Source organism: Apteryx mantelli, chromosome 22, assembly GCF_036417845.1.
Source record: "Apteryx mantelli isolate bAptMan1 chromosome 22, bAptMan1.hap1, whole genome shotgun sequence".
Taxonomy (NCBI): Eukaryota; Metazoa; Chordata; class Aves; order Apterygiformes; family Apterygidae; genus Apteryx; species Apteryx mantelli.
The window spans coordinates 5,324,204-5,341,725 of NC_089999.1; the positions used below are offsets into that span (position 1 = coordinate 5,324,204).

Here is a 17,522-nt window from a genome sequence, read left to right on the forward strand (position 1 = left end):
GAAACACCTTCTTACCATACTTTCTTACATTTGTTGTCCATGTTTTAATAAGCTTCCTCATTCTACTCCCCATGGGGCCAACAAGACATGTTTGGGCAGCTTAGGTTAACCAAGTCACATATAAAAGAAGGTATAAATTTAAGCTAATTTAATGGAAATTCACAACAGTAAAGGTCTGTCACAATTTAACACTAGCTTTCTGCTTTGGTCTACGTCTCAACCCACAACTAAAATACCAGTTACATAGTAATGTTAAAAGCAACTCATATATATAACTATTTCTGTAGACTTTGTTTAACCTTTCCTATACATTTTGCAAAGCCCTCCAAGAGATATTTCATCCAGGTAAAGCTTAGCCCTGAGTTTTGTCAGTTATGTAAGAACAGAATTGATACAGAGATTCAGCTGAAGGAGCCAAAAAAGGGAGAGTATGTGGTGTCCTCAGGGACCATGGATATATACCATGCCTACCACAGTATCAGTCCTGCAGGCACGGAGGCGTCTTAGTTGACAGAAGAGGTTTCCTGTCACATCACTTTGTACTGAAATGTTTAAATTTAAATGCAGAGTGCAAGACAGAGCAGCTTGTGTGTGAAGTCAAGCTCAAGAATATTTCCATTACTACTGATATAAAGGCTTTATAATCACTTTATTTGAAACATATTAGCTTGGATTTTGTCAAAGTAATTTACACAGTGCAAGTATCCAGTACAGAGAGGGAGAAGATACAACTCTGAGTGAGGTACGCAGTACATCACAGGAAACAATCAGTTTCCCACACTCCAGCGTGAGATTTGCTAAGCGGCTGCTACACCAAGAGTATGTACGGCTGCTGGATCCCATCTCCTTTAGATACTATGTCCTAAATGCACTTACCACAACTTCTCTCCTAGGAAGATACCAAGAAACAAGGCTTTGCTGTAATTCTGCTTTTTGCCCATTAAGTCCCCTTCCCCACTTAGGCACTACAGAAAAGGCTGACTAATTTAAAAGGGCTCTTTGTGACCGAGAGTCACTATACTGCCAAAGAGAGGAAAGAGTGCAGGGACTCCCAGAAATCAAAGGCAGTGGTTTGTGATCAGCATGCAAAGACAAAGGCAGTTGATGAGAAAAAAGCTCTGCTCATTTCCACTGCCCGATCACCAGCCGCGCATGTAGTTAAGAGGGAGCTTTGTTCCTGACCTCCGTCCACAAATAGGTTAGATTCGCTGCTGTCACTATCTATCAGTCTGTGCACACAGCAACAGCAGTGTGGACAGTATATGATTTATCCTTCCATGCTGTCTTATTTAACAGTAGCTTCCCCCTGCAGACAAGCCCTTCCTCTTCCAGTTTCAGGAATGCATTCCTTTGGTGTTCAGCCTTTAGAGTCCACGTGGAGAGCCTGCAAATGCCCATGATGAGAGCACACTATCTGCCTCCAGGCCACTAGCTGTGCGGCCAACATCCACACAGAACAACAGCCTGGGCAGAGCGCAGCTGGTGGCAGACGTCGAGGACAGCTCGGCTGGATTCCAGAAGCCAGTGCAACTTCCCTTCCACAATGAAAAATGGTAATTAAAAAGCTTTCCCTTGAGAAATAGTTTGTCTCAGTCCAACACTGACAGCAGAGAGCTGGTGACAGGGAGAGCCAGTCCATAAATGAACATTCTGTGCTATAGATTTCATCTCATTCCAGTCTTCCCTGAGAGATATGTTTGTCATCCTTTTGCACAGACTCACCTCTGAGTCTGGGCCTCACATTCTTCAGGAGCTCGTCATGAACCAGCCAGAGCACTCCCTGCATTCCCTCTCTCCTTGGGGAAAGCACTTCCTCCTGCAGCCAGCCAGCCTGGAGCATTTCAACGACGCAGAGGTGACAACACATCCACGCTGCCTCTGCTCAGTCACTTCTTGCCCGGTTCCACGGAAAAAGTCTTCCTTTCCAAGAAGCTCATCACCAAGTTCCCACATCTTCTAAGCACAGCGCTGAGCAATATTACTAGGTAAAAGACTTGACCAGGCTTACCATATGATCAACTCCGCATGCAACGTCCACCACCTCACCGGGTACAGTCACCTGTATCAGACACACAAGAGTGGATTATTTCTCAAGCTGGCACTCTGCACCTAACATTTGTTATTTCTCATCCTTCCTCTACTTAACATACATGCCAGTTCCTTTCGCAGAGATTTGCACCTAACAAAGTGCCATCTTGAACACCCAGAGAAAGCAAGATTCAGCACCAGGCATGCTTGTGCGTTGAGCTGTGAAATGCCATGAGCATACTAGTAGAATATTCCCTTTCTCCCCTCACAGAAGGGCATAAAGCTTTTTGAAGGACAGAAAGAGAGGTCTAACCAGCAGACAGTGAGGAGACTGTAGCTTCAATCCATCTGTTCAGCAGTAGAAACTGCATGACTGAACAGAGCATAATCCAGACAACATGAAGAGGATCTGCCCAAGCACCACAAGGATTAGCCTCTTCTCTCACAGCAAGGACAGGCAGAGCATAGTTGACGTTTTTGTCTCTGTCCAAAGGCAGTTTTTGCTTCGATGATAAGCAGACCCAGCACACTCACTAGTGTAATTATAGCTCTTTCACTTAAAGTTGACTTCAAACTAAAGGGAAACAGAGGCTACAAGCAGCAAGAGGCCAGTTCTTCCTTAGGCATAAGGAAGTGCAGAGATGGCTCATTCCAGAGTGGAAGGTTAAAGACAAGGAGCCTGGTGACCGCTCTTGTTTTGATACACTGCTGTAGTTATGCCAGAGAGGAGTTGGCCATTTGGGGGAACATACTCCTCACTGTCCACTCTTAGGAAAACCCAGGTGTGCCATGCATGGCGAGTCCAAAGAGAATCTACTCAGCCACAGCAGTGCAATTTTAGGCAAATGCTCCAGAATTGGTCTTTTTCGTTCCTTTTTAAAGGAAGGAGAGAGCATGCCAAAGAAACATCCACTGAAAGTTCAGACACGCAGAAGGGGACTCCAGGGTGGTCCAACTGATTGCCTGCCTCCTTTCCTACTTGGCCTTGGAGGAGACTGGGAACATCTGCTAGGCTGAGTGCTGAAACCTAGAGTCAAACACTCTTCTACACCCACAGAGTCTGGCTCTCAAAGCCATCTGAGAGAAGGGAGTGGAACCGGAAGCACTGCAAAACAGCTAAGAAAACAGCTCAGTGGCTAAGTATCTCCTACTGAAATGACACGCGGTCAGCCCAGTGACCCACCACCATAGCCACTTGATTTGCAAAAGGAGCAGGAGAAGGGAGCCCACTGCTATATGGACCCACTTCCACAGTGGTCTGACCACCACAACCGAAATGTTCACCTAATTTAAACGTGTAACTCAATTCTTATGGGTCACAGATGACCAATACTGGCTGTTTTCTTAGCAACACATACAAGAGCGAAATGCAGGCTAGAGGGAGAGGAAAGAAGCAGTAAAGAGTAGCTGGTAGGAGACTGGGGACAGCAGGCAAACGGAACTGTTCAGGAATGATGACATGGCACCAGCTTTGGCTTTTGGATCTGAAATTGTACTGAACAAGCAAAACCAGAAGATGCAGGAATTTACAGAACACCTCCATCCCTGAATAGGCTAGGCCAGGATCTCTGGTGAGGAAAGCATTTATATAGTCATTTTACTTCCACTTTCAAAGTTACTCACCAGAACTAGGCAGCAAATGAGGTTTCTTGCCCTTGTGATAACAAAGGCTAGCTAAAGAATATACTCTTGCCTTAATGCCACTGTCCTTACCCTCCATGGGAAGTACTGGTCTTCCATTCTTCCAATTCCCAGGCATCCTCTTAGATTCTTGCCCCACACAAAGAGTTCTCCTCTGTCTGTAGGGAAAAGGAAAAAAAAAAAAAAAAAAAAAGAGAAAACCAGGGCAGAGTCATTAAAAAGGAAGTATTTCGGTATTTCTATTTGCAATGCTGGCAAGTGTGGCTACAGGGCTTCTGGGGAGTATAAAAGGTTACATAATGCAGCATGGAAAGCCACCAAGTTCAGTTCCAAGTACAATAAATGAATTTGTGCATGGGGAAAATGATGCCTAACGAGCAGGAAAGCAAACTGTGGGCACAAGTCTTTGCTTCCCACTTTTACAACTTTTGCTTTGGAATTTGATTTGAAGGAAGAAGTGAAGTGAGTCATTTGTGTTGGAAGTTAGACAATTATAGTTAACCCATATCAGCTATCAGTACAGCAAACAGAGTAAGCAAGGTTTATTCTAATGATAACTGAGGAAAACAAAAGAAAAAAAAAAAACTTGTGTTCTACAGAGCTGGAGAGAAACCATTTCTTTTAAGCCCCTCAGTAAAACATGGAGATCTCAGAAGTGTTCAAATGAGCCCCATAGCAGAGAGACAACCAAAACAATCCAATAGCATAAGTACAATTTAAATGGAATACAGTTTGCAATGCTTCCTGAATAACAACAGGAGACCAGTTACAAGCACCCTCTAACCAGACTGACAGCGTCACGTATACTGCCTTCTCAACAAGGACCAAGGACACTGGTAAATTATTATTTTTGCTATCAGGTACATGGTTTTTCTGCGCTGCTGCCCTCTGCTGCCCGTTTTTAATGACCTTCAGATTCAAAACCTCCTTTAAAGGCTGGTATCAAATACACAGCGTACATACCGGAGTATCATGTCCTCTGCATGTTAAATGTGTATGTTTTCCCACCTCACATCACTTCTGAGTTGGCCAGAAGGACCAAGAAACCCTGACAATCTACCTCTGATTTAGACTCTCAGTTAAGTTTGTCCATTTACCACAAGAATTCCTAATGTTTCTAAAGTGCAACTAACTTAATTATTCTGTACAAGTAAGTGCAAAAACCTTCCTGGGTTTCCTGTTTGAGATCGTTGTCTTGTTATAGAAGTGCCACACCTTCTTAAATAAACCTGTGATTTTTAGAAGGTAAACTATGCAACAGAGCCATATATTCACATCGTAACAGGTTTTATCACAGCAGTACCTAGGTTTAGAGATCACCTAAATTCTTGCTGACACCTGTAAGTATCCCTTCCTGTTGCACTCCATCCGTGTGGTCTAAGTTTAAAAAATGAAAGATGGACTTTTAAGACTGCCCAATTAATGTGGCAATATGACTTCTCCATGACCTCAGGACTAGAAACTTACTTGTAAGTGCCGCAAACTGGCTGAGTCCACAGCGAACGTGAGCAACACGGACGTCCGGATTGAAGTCTGACCAGCCAAAGAGGCTGGGTGGGATCATCTCTGGCACTGCTGTTTCCATTAGGTTTGGTCCTTTCCCAAGGATTCCATATCCCCAGACAAAAACATTTCCTTCTTCTGCATTACAATAAGAACACATTCTGTAAGAAAGGCTGTGCTCGTGAAATTCATACCATGACCAAGAGTTAAGCAGACCTAAACAGATATTTTCCCTTCTCCTAAAGCAGTCTAGCACCTTTTGATTATTTAGAAGTAGCAAACAATACACTCCCATCCAAATTCCTTACTTTTTTCCCTAATCCATTTAAGCAGATCAAGCTTCACAGGCAAAGCTATCCTGGGGCGGAGGGGAAAGCACACACTGTGGGCTGCACAAAATACTTCAACCTACTGTCTGATGGACAGAGGTTGAATGTTTTATCATCATTACTTTTCCCTTTGATGTATGGCCAAACCAGTGGTAGGCTAGTTGCTCTGCCTGGCACTCCGCCTGAAGTCGGGTGCCTGGGAGAAACAGCAGTTGGACAGCATAAAACAGAAAAAATTGCTATGATTGCTAGCTCCCTTCATGCTAAAAGCTCAAGTGTCTTGTCATCACAGCAACTGCATCATATATACGGACCTCTTCTTCGAGAGGATCCTTCCTCACAGTAGTTACAATTCTACCCCTCACTCCTTTATTCGGTGACTTTCAAGCTGTGCTCCTCTGACCACTGGCAATCCAACAAAGGATTCAACAAGAAGCCCATTGCAGAGTTTCACTGTTCTCAGAACTCTCTACTTTCCTGTCCATTTAATCAAATTTATTTACATGTCAGATTTATATCAAGTCTGAAGGGCTCTTCAAGTGTTTCCTTTACTTCCTCCACACGTCCATCTTCATTATAGGCCACACATGCATTGTGTGATCAGAAAACAAGGGAACAGAACAGCAAGCAGCAAGCCTGCTCTTGTTTGCGTTAGACTCTCATGAGCACAAGTGATCACAATGGAACATACACAGCTTCCCAAAAACATATGCTGGGGAAAATACCTCTCCCAGTACATTCTTAAATCACAGCTTTTTCAGTCTCCTGACTGTCATACAGACGGTACTCCTTTGTTTCCAGTAAACAAGATGCTTGATCAAATACATTACGATCCACGTACTGCATGGCCTTGCACCGAAGAAGATTGTAAAAGTGAACTCACCAGTTAAAACAATATTGCCAGTCCCGCCACATGCAGCCTCCTTTATCTTCCCAATCTTGAATGGCAAGTGTCTGGGAACATTCACCTGTACAAGGTCGAAAGCGAGTCTTTAGAGACAAACTAATAAACTGGAACCAGACATACATTTTTAACTTGTTCTCAAGTTCTGTTTATACTTTACATGCACTGAACTTCTAACACGGATATCCTGCACTGCATGAACAACTCAAATAACACAAGATTGGGGGGAAAAAAAAACTGTGAGAAATTAATTAAGGTTGAGAGTGCCAACAAAGTTTAAAAAGTTACCAGGTAGGAAGCATACATGTAGGGCAACAAAGCTGGAAGTGCTTAAGACCTGCTTATATCCCAGGCGCTGTAAGCCAGACAGAACAGGTAAGTCAGTAAGACAACACATTTGCAAGTATTCACAACAGACAAGATCACTAAAATTTGCTCTGTGTTGGCATTACTTGAACATACCAGGGGAAAACGGAAGAAAATCTCTTCTTAATTGGTACGGTTCAATACAACATAAACCTACAGAGCATGACATATATAAATGCTGATCTCAGATTTCACAGCTAACATCCAGCTCTGCCATTCCGCAGTTTGGACATTATCTATATGGCACCTGAAACTCCAGCTTTGGCAAACATGCCAGTAACTTGTTTCAGGTCCCTCCAACCCCAAAAATACCCAGTCAGGAAGCTACTACACTACTTAACCTAATTGCTGTCTTCAGGCCTTGCTAGTCTAATCAGTAATTAGCCCTACATTAAGGATACATCAAAAGTAGCATGGAAAACAAAGTTACCTATTTTACCAAAACTGTACTAATGCAATGGTCTGTTCTTAGCTTTCTGCCAAGAACAGCTGAGTATTAATTAACTTTCTGACTCCATTTTCCACACTAATTCCAAGAGGAGACCATCTGCCTAATTACCTCAGTACTACAATGCTTAGTGTCTCTCTTCCTTTCTGGGGATCTTAGGAGTGCCTTATAAAAGAGCTCTCTGTTCTTATTTTACAAGTGGCAAAATTGTAGCCCCCCAGTCTACTAGCAAACAACAGTCCAATACTCTATCCTGTAGGTCACACTGACTGAAAAATCACAAGGTGATTCCCCTTGCATGCCTTGAATAGAAATTGTAAGTGTCCAAGAAGCTATAACAAACAGTTGCTATTCCTAGCAAGTGTGCATTAAACTTCAGAAGAGCCAGAAGTGAGATCCTTTCTCAGAGATTCTTGGAACATTCAGACTTTCTCCTACAGTATTTTCATTCAGTTTTCCTCCACACTGAAGCCTAACACTTAGAAAAGGGATATAATATATTACAGTACTACAAGAAACAGTATTACCTTTTACCAGTGCACCTGTCCACAGTATGAGCAATCTCTACTTATATAGAGTTTTAAAAAGCATACAACAAAGTTCTTTGGGGACTGCTCCAACAGGGGAAGAGCAGACAAGCCACTGAGAGCTTCTGTCATGCCACAGAATCAGTTTATAAACTGTCAAAGGAGGATTTTCCACTAAATGTTGCACATAAAGTGTCAACCAACCCACTTTCTGTGGGATTTTCACAAGGAACCTTGGGGAAAAAAACAAAACATCAAGCTATGAAATTGTTGGAGTTGGCTATTTTGAAAGCTAGCTTTGTAACCAGTCAGAAGTTGATCAGTACAGTTATCTTCTGCCTTAAAATAATGAGACATTGGAACTGAATGGCAATATCAAACAGAGATTCAAAAATTCTCACTCTATTGTTTTGGCATCTTTTTATCATCAGCTACCTTCTGGGATGGGGGAGAGGGTAAGGTGCTCTCACTGTCAGACTCTAAATAGAACCACAGATTCACACAACTGTTGGTTGGAAGGGAGTGCCAAAGATCATCTGACCAACATCCTCCTCAGAGCAGGACCACCTGAAATTCTCGATTAGCCAGATGAAGAGACTGATTCCTGTCGCAAAACCAGCACACTCAGGCACTCAAGCTGGACTCCGCTTTGTTCAAAATCCCTGGGCTGAGGGAAAGAGGACAGAGGGGTGCACCTCCTTTATAACAAACTAAAACCAGGAGAAGTGGCCCAACCCTTTGCCTATCAACAGCTGGGAATATATTATACTACAGCTATACAACTGTTTCAGACAGGCTGGCTTTGTAAGTATAGGGAAAAAACAGTCTGCTAGGGGTTTATATTGATCCATACCGTTGTTAAAGAACTCAGAGCAGGAAGGAGTGAGTAATTTTTAACTCAGTGCACTGCAGCTGAACTGAAACATGTAAAAACTCATTCCCAGGCCAGCTGACCTGTGTGGTCTCTGTGACAGATGCCAACTGCAGGTATTCCGAGTTTCCCCAGCCAAAGAGGTCTCCCTCATCCGAAACAGCCAGACAACAGTCCCCATAGGAAGTGACCTGGATAATGTTTACTCCGGCAATGTCGCCATGCAGCTTAGTAGGAACACTGGTGATATTGTAGTGTCCAAGACCTGAAAGGAAAAAAGGAGAGATGTGATCAAGACATTTTTTCCAGCGATACCATGAACTACTGCCTACACAGGACCATTTTTTGTGTAATAAACTGCTCACACTTTCACTCCAAGAGAACTATCTTTCTGTTCACATCTGACCGGCTTCAGTGGACAAACAGCCACAGACACCAGTTCTGCTAGCCAAAGTAGGCAAGATACCCCTCCGCAGTCTCAGTACCAACCTTACACAATCACACCGGGGAAACAGTCTAGGCCTATATCTCTCCTTTCCTGCATGGACAAAAGTGTTTGAGAGAGGAGTAACCCAAGCCAGGCAGACACCCTGACGGGGGGAACTTTCACAAACTAGCTGTATCCTGTCTTCTGCAAGGAGAGCCATAAGCCACAGCACACTTCACAAGCTATTTAGACAACAGCAGGTGAAGCGGCAAGAGATGCTGGGAAGCAAACGCATTACATGACAAACAGCTCCCTGAACAAGAGGCCAGAACGAAGATGACAAAAAACAAGAGAACCACTAGTCTACAGTACATCTGCGCAAGAGAACCAGAGGAAGAACCGAGCTTCAGGGGCAGCAGAAGGAATAAACAGTAGGAAGGGCTTAGAGGAAGTCCTCTGACAGCAGAACAGGGGCCTGGCCAAAGATCCAATGCTAACACAGCATTAGTAGTCAAAGGCCTCTGTAAGTTCAAAAGGAGAAGGAAGCAAAAGGGACCCTGAAACAAGAGAACCAGAAAGCAAAGTCTGTACAGAACAGAGGAATTTACTTTCACATGCCATCCCCACATGCCCTCACAAGCCTCACACAGTAAAACAAGGTCACATTCTCCTCAGATTGCATGCTTGGATTGCCAGCATGGCATCTTAAAGCTCCTCTAAAAAAGGAACTAGTTTGTCTCAGTTCAGCTACACAAGGGCATTGAGAACATCTGCACATAGCTGGAAACATAGTAGCCCCTTTCTGTCCACATGTGCAAGACAAGTCTCATCACCGGCTCCGAGTTAGGACAGCTTGCTATAGTTATCAATTCACTGAAAGGGAAGTTTAGCTGAGCGCCTACCTGTTTGTCCATCAGCTCCCCATCCACACGCATACACTGCACCTTTCTTTGTTCTAAACAGACTGTGGTCCTGCCCACACACAACCTGCACACAAACGAAAAGCCAGAGCTGGTCAAGAAACATGACATGTTCAGAACCGATTTAATGAAACGTTACTGGCAGACAAATTGAACCATGACCCTCTACTACGCCTATCAACTCAGGTTTTGACCCTTCCCTCCAGATCAAATGGCTCTATGCACCATGGGGAAGGCTAACAACAGCATGATGCAACACAAGAAACAGCAGAGTTTTCTTTCTGAAAAAAAATGCTGCACCTGATTTGTTCCGAGATCCAGAACAAGGCCTGGTTAACAAAAAACTCAATTCGGCAGCCCAACATAACAAAACAGCAGAGGGTAAATAAGATCTCCCTTGGCAGAGTGCTACCACATGGCTCTCAACTCCAGCTACAAACTGCGATTGATTCCTTGCCATGCAAGCGCTCTAGGAACACATCTGTTCTCAAATTGACGTTTGTGCTGAACTTCCAACCATGTCTGCCACAGGCTTGGCAGAAATTAAAGCCAAGATTTTCAAAAGCAGAGCCTAAAAATTAGCCAGAGATTAAAGGGATTTAACACACAAGATATTGATGATCCAAGAGTACTAAGCACTAAACTGCTTTCATCAGGGAAAGAACAGGTCTCAATTATTCAACCCCCTGGAAAAAACAGCCATGAAAAGTCTAAATAGAAGTTTAGGAGCCTACTTTCAAACACAGTTAGGATGGATCATGGCTCTCTCTCATCCCACTGGCCTAGCTCAGTGACCCTTGCTTTCTAGGATACCGCATGGAACAGGAACAATGTTTCCACACACACAGTACTGCTATAGGGGTATAGAGACACCAGCCGACTGCTCCTGCGCATGGGAATACTGCAGCTGTGGGCAGAACCACTGGCATTTATGCTGCTCTGGAGTCCCTTGCTCTCCCAGAAGCTTAGCTTAGGGAAGTGCTAGGTAGTCTAGGTGGGCGCTCTCAATAGCTCACTTTTGAAATGAGACAGACAAAATTCAAAATAAAACAGTTCCAAAGTGACAGAAAAGTACCCAAGGGGAACAAGAGCAAGAGAGAAGTACAGGAAAAGATGACATGTCAGAACAACCTCCCTGTCGTGCAGGTGTTAGCTAAGTAATCAAGCAAGTGCGTGCTGCACTGGCATTCCCATCAAATTCTTCAGTAAATTCGGACCCTGCGTTGCCATTTGCAACTACTCTGCAAAGCCACGGAACAAAAAGCCATCTTGTGCTTTATATAAGCAACCATAGAGTAGCTCACTCCTCACTTCAAAAGGCTTCAGCTAAGTGATCTGTATCCCAATTTTCTTTTTAATTAGATTCAGAAGATTCTCTTACCTGGACAACTCTGCTGTCAAACTCCTTCAGCTGATGAATTACAAGGCTTTCACTGGACACCATCAATAATGACCAGAAAGAGAAAAGGCAACACAAAGGATTTCAGAGGATTGCAACTGAAAAATGTGAAGGTAGATCTGCCTTTACTGAAAGCCACTTTGCCACTACAAGGAGAGGGAATTCTCTCATATATTCAGAGAACATAGTTTCACTGTACAAATACCACAGAAAGGAGGAAAGTAGTTTTTCATTATCTCATTTAAGAAATTGAAAACTCATTTTTTAAATATAACATTTCATGGGAATGGGGTGGGGGGGTGGTCCTCAAACACTTTCCCTAGTCTGGAATAAGCACAGACATTAGATAATACTGCATCACCTATCTAAAACACTACGCTTTACTAAAAATCTTTCTGCTTGTTGTTTCACAAAGGAAAAAAACATACGGTGAAGCAGAGTAAAGCAGCACCATGAATATCCACTGGGGAAAGCAGTAATGCACAACAGAAAACTGAACAGTCCTGAAAAGACTGAGGAGCCAGCTGACCGGACAGATTTCAATCCCAAAGAACAAACAGAATAACGTTAGTATCCATTTCATTCATTCATAAAAATATGAATTCTGAACAATCCAATGACTAACTTCAGCATAAAGATGAAAATGAACTAGCTAAATTACAGATATTTTCTTGCACTTTACAGGCTCCAAGTCTTGTGGATCACACATAGTATATTCACACAGCAATCAAGTTCTGTTTAGGCCCTATTCAGGGAATCAGTAACTTTCAACGTATTATTCCCATTCTCCACTTATATCACTACTGTGTTACAGAGCATTTTAAAACCTTGCTTTGGTGTGGCCCATGAAACCCTGTAAAGGAAAAGCATTGTTATAAATGTTTTCTCTCACTTACAGATTCAAAGGCATTAAAACTGATTCAGCACAAGGACATCTCTTTCACGATTAAATGGCATTTCTAACCCACCCTCATAAATAGCACTCGCACACCCCCTCTGAAAGGCTAAGGGGAGAAAGAGTGACTACTAATGCTGATTATCTCAGGCTATTTAGGAAGGTTGGGTTTGCTTACTATACTCTATGAAAACAGTCATGTGCTGATGTCTTTTTGTATTTTGCGAGCACGGCCAGAAGAGTGCTTGCGCCTTGCTTAGGTTTAAAGCCAGACCAACACCCTACAGGATGCCTGCATCATATTACCATCATATTTTTCCCTCTCCCAGGCTTTTCTGAAGGATTGTTTTAGCAACAATATTTTTCTTAAGAAGGTTTGGATTCTTTGGAGTCTCACCTGTAAATTTCATCTTCAACAACTTTCCTGCCACACTGTCCATACGAGTTGTTCCCCATGCTGAAGACTGAAAAACAATGATAAAATGCTCGTCTGATTAATGTTGAACCTCATAAGAGTCCCTGCACAGGTACACAAAATATTTTCATGAGGTCCTTGGTACAAAAGGTTGAACACAGTCCTGTAAAATAGATCTAAGCTTTCTTCAATCAAGTCCACTTAAATCCAAGAGACCGAATCCATTTTAGGCAACAATAACGAGGCGACATTGTTGCAGGCACTGCAGCAGTACCTGGAGCCCACTGGCCATTTCTGGGTAATTGCCTAGTTCATCCTGCCATTGCCAAGGAGACTCACAAATAGATCAGCATTCCCACAGGAGCATTAAATCAACCAGCCAACCAGCTCTCCCAGTGATAAGCAACACCGGATCGCTCAGGACAGCGCTGAAACGGCTGCACCAGAGAATTCCCAGCAAAGTCACGAGCCAATTCACAAAGAGGATCTTCTGTATAAAGGCCTATTAATTCACTGCTTTTATAAATGCTGCACTCTAGGGCTTCATGAGGGAAATAACACAGAAGTATTGGCATAGCCATCCAAAACGGAATTCAAAAACACATCTGACTGAACAGGACAAATAGCCCACACTTAAACAAGGCCTGGGGCTAGATAAACAAGCCATATTTTTCAATATTAGCAGTGAAAAAGCTTCCAACACATTTGCAGCTTGAGCCAAACAGAACATAGAGCTCAATGCAGAGTTATCAGCTCAGGGCTCTCCCTCTTGGAGCAATCCCACAAGGATTAACAGTTACCTGCATCACATTTACAGTACAGACAGACAATCTGGCATCCAGTTTTAAAGGACAGAAGACAATCTTCTTCAGAGTTTTTATGAAAACATAGATTCAGGTGTCCCTTGTCACCAGCAAAAAGGATACTATACCTCCTTCACTATCTGTCAGGATCAGGGAATGGGCTCTCCCACAGGACACCTGCAAGACCCGAGTCTGCTGCGGCTTCTCCAGTGGTAATGCAATTGGAGATGGTTCCAAGACATATTCGTAGCCTTTAGCTTAAAAAAAAAGAGAGAGAAGTTAAAAAGTCAGTACCTTCCACAATGCAGAGTAATCATATGTTGCAGGTTATTTTGTAGACATTGATTCCTATTTTGTTACAGAAGCAGACATATTTTAGAAAGCAGGGACACTAGTCCAAGTAAAAGGGTGGCCGGGATTCATCATGGGGAGGAATAGACTAAAAACAACAGTGATGCTTGAAACCAGCAATCACTGCATAGACAAAAATCCACTATACCCAGGAGCTGCATGGTATTAAGGCTTCAGGTGGCTGGAAGCAAGAAATCTAGGCTTTCAGCATATGTTTGACTACTTGGGTGAATTAGGCTCTATTACTAGGGAGCTTAATGCTAAGCACAAACTTAACTACTCTGTGGAACTGGGGATTTTGCGAACAAGGTACAATAGCAAATAATCACAAAAGGACAGCATGAAAGGTGAACAAAAAGTCTTAGAGCTTCATCTTTAAAGAACAGCAGAGTAAAGGCCCTATCTGAAAAGGGAATGCAAAAAGCAGAAGCTAGCATGGCTCCACCAGAGATCAGAGATCTAAGATTTGGGATAGAAAGTGAAAGGCTGTACTAGAAAAAGCAGATTTAGTAACACAAAAAGAATATGCAATCAGTTACGGTCAACAGGGGCGGGGGGGGGGGGGGGGGAAGAACAGCAAAATGCAATTAGCACTATGTAAAAGGTTAAGGAGAGATGAAGAGCTTTTATACGTATATCAAAGCAAGCCACTATAGCAAGTGCAAGCAAATCCCAGAGGGCCCAAGGCAGTATTCTGCTCACATGTAGCAGTACTTTAACTAGCTCTCACTGTCTTCAGTTGAAAACAAACAGAAACCCTGCACATTCCCTTTTGCAGTAAGACACTAGTTGATGTGAGGACACACATCACAACTGGCTGTCTGAAAACAGCGGGAGCCTGCAATGCAGTACAGCAGGAACTGAAAGGCAGCAAAGTTTGGATCTGCCTGAAGAGACGTAGAAGTCACAACACAAAAACCTCTTTCCTCTCTCTCTTTTCCTTAGAGTACAGCCACACAAGTTACTGAAGCCTGTGGTACTGAACTCAACCATATCATCGCAGATTGTATCAGCAGGATTTTAAAGTAAAAAAAAAAAAAAAAAAAGACAACAGTGTGACTAAGGCAGGGAAATATATGAGAACTAGTAGTAGTTTAGCTTAGAAACAGCTGAGTTTGGAGCATGAAACACAATCATCTACAAGTCAGAAGGCTGTAAATGCACCTGAAAATAAATCATCTGGCAGGGACACACTGTTAGAACTAGCAGGTAACAAAACGAGGCTGCAAAGCTGAGTAACAAGCATCATGTCCAACAGGATGCTTGTCTGCGGGAAGTCAAGTATGAAGCAGTAGCAATCCCACTGATGTGCTCACCACTTTCAACAGACCATGCAGAACACTGTACACTCCCTCACTTCCAAGGATTTGAACTGCATAACTATTTAACCTGTTTTCAGGTTCTCTGGCAAAACTAGATTTGTAGGTCAAGAAAGAGACAGAACACTCCCGAGACATCAGTAGTTACAGCAATAGGAGAGAGTTAAGTCGTCAAATCTTCAAAACCAAAAGGAAATAAAATAAATGGAAGCTTCTGTGCAGCTGCCGTTTAAGTACACACACACTTGCTGCACACACGAACCCTTGGAAATCTATACAGTATTCCGGCAGCAACGCACTACAATAGCACCACTGTAAACTGTAGCCTCCCGCACAGTAGCAGTAGTTTTCTTTTTGTTCTCCTCAAAGATATTTATTCTTTGGCTGGTACCAAATACACTATACCTTAGTGGATTATACTCTTTCCCTATAGAGGGAAATAACTGTTTTTAACATAGTTTTCCCTAAGTGGTTAGAGAGGCAATTTTTCAAAACATAACAAGCTTTTTACATTTAGAGACAAGAATTCTATATGGGAATGAATTTCATATTTTTCTTATCTGCCTTAAGAGGAAGGTGACAGCTTCCAGCGCAGAAAACATGTTCTAAAATGTGTATGACACACCATATGCAACAGACATTTGCAGAATAAACAGTTGTTTAAATTTCCGCTACATCTGGAGAAGAGTGCAGCACACAGAAGAGAATCATGTCTGGACCACATATTTACCCACCACAAACACAACTAAGTTCTGAAAAAGATTATTAAAAAAAAAAAAAAAAGCCAGCCCACAACCTGCACCAAAGCTTCTTGCATATTTTTCATTATCTCCTAACCCAAAGTTTCCCACACCACATGTATCCTGCCGTGCCATCCTGTAAGTCCTTACAACACCTCAATCCTTACTTCGATCTCTCATGCTTCTCTGAAATCCGAGCTGGGAATCCTTGTTGAGGCCCATGCCCCATACTTTGGTAATGTCAGTGGTAGTAGAGGACAGCAGCGTGAATCCATAACCACAGGCAGCAGAGGATATCTTTAAAGACAAACAACAGAAACAACAAAAAGAGCATTCAGTTATGAACTACTGCTTAGAAAACTGAGTCTTACACTACATTATTTGTTCATTGACATTCATCCTTATTTAGACCACGTCCAAATACGGCCCAAATTCATGACCAAGTAGCATCTTTACAAAGATGATCATAAACATTCTTTAGTGTTAAGCACAACGGTCTAAACACAAGTTTGGCAATGCTGCTTTGGGTTGTTGTTTTTGTAGGTGTACATCTTTAATCTACTTTTGGATTATTTTGGACCCATTCAAACACAACAGCAAGACCTATTTACTGATCCCCAGTAGCAGCGGATTAAGAAAAAAGAGAGACATTAAGGGAAAACCTTTAACCTGTTTTACTATCGCTCTGCTTAATAAAGCCCAGGATAAAAGCTCTGGCCTTCTTTGAGTCGAACTGCAGAGCATGATGTTTGAAACATGAAGAAGAGAGAAGCTAACAACGTTGTTTTCAACACGAGCTTCTAATTTTTCCAGGGCGAAAGGGGCCCTGCCCCCCGAGCCGCAGGTCTGACCCCGGTTCCCCCCCGGGGCCCGGGCAAAGCGGAGCCCGCACGGCCGCGGCGGCGGCACGGGCGGACCCACCTTCTCCTCCGTCTCCAGCCGGTAGGGCGTCGGCTGGATCCGCCGCGGCTTCTTCCAGCCCGCGTCCGGCTTCACGAAGCTGGGGACGCCCAGGGCGCCCGAGTGGCAGAAGCCCCACACGAAGACGCGGTCCTTCCGCTTGGCCGCCTTGCCCACGTACTGGAACACCGGGGCGGCCTCCTCGGCCTCCCGCACCTGGCGGATGCTGCGCGGGCCCGCCGCCTTGGCCAGGCCCCTGCAGAGGGGGGGCGGCGGCGGCCTCGCTCCCCGCAGCGCCCCCCACATCGCCGCCGCCTCCGCGCGCCCCGGCGGCCGCCCCCGCGCCGCTAGGGCCGGCAGCGCCGCCGCCGCCGCCATCTTGCCGACCTTTCCACTGCGACCCCGCATGCGCGCTGGGAGGTCACGTGGGGCGCGCGGCGCGGGACACCTCCCCCCGCCCGCCTCCGTGGCGGGAGAGGCGCGAGACCCTCCTCGGCCCCGCGAAGCGCGTTTCTTAAAGGGGCGATACCACCCGCACAGAGGGTGGGACCCCCCGCAACCAAACCTAACCCCCGACCCCAGCCCGCCCGCCGCAGCAATGGCCTCGGTGCCCAGCGGCCCCGGGGCTGGCTGCGGTGGCGTCCCAACACAGCCCTCATGACAGGCGCCCTAGGGCGGTGGCGAGGCTGCACTGTCCCGCCGGCCTGGCCTCGACGCAGCGGCGCTCGTAACATGG

The 17,522-nt window shown here is 44.3% G+C and overlaps 1 protein-coding gene across 1 annotated transcript; it reads right to left on the minus strand.

Moving 5' to 3' along the window:
• Positions 1–630: 630 nt before the first annotated feature.
• On the minus strand, positions 631–17,092 carry RCC1L (RCC1 like). Its single transcript, XM_067309643.1, has 11 exons — positions 16,808–17,092; positions 16,054–16,183; positions 13,605–13,733; positions 12,656–12,722; positions 11,346–11,397; positions 9,947–10,031; positions 8,701–8,882; positions 6,385–6,469; positions 5,137–5,310; positions 3,742–3,827; positions 631–2,059 (listed from the first exon to the last, which is right to left on the minus strand). Exons 1-11 carry the CDS (start codon positions 17,090–17,092, stop codon positions 1,982–1,984), a joined length of 1,353 nt encoding a protein of 450 aa, XP_067165744.1. The 3' UTR covers positions 631–1,981.
• Between the last annotated feature and the right edge of the window lie 430 nt (positions 17,093–17,522).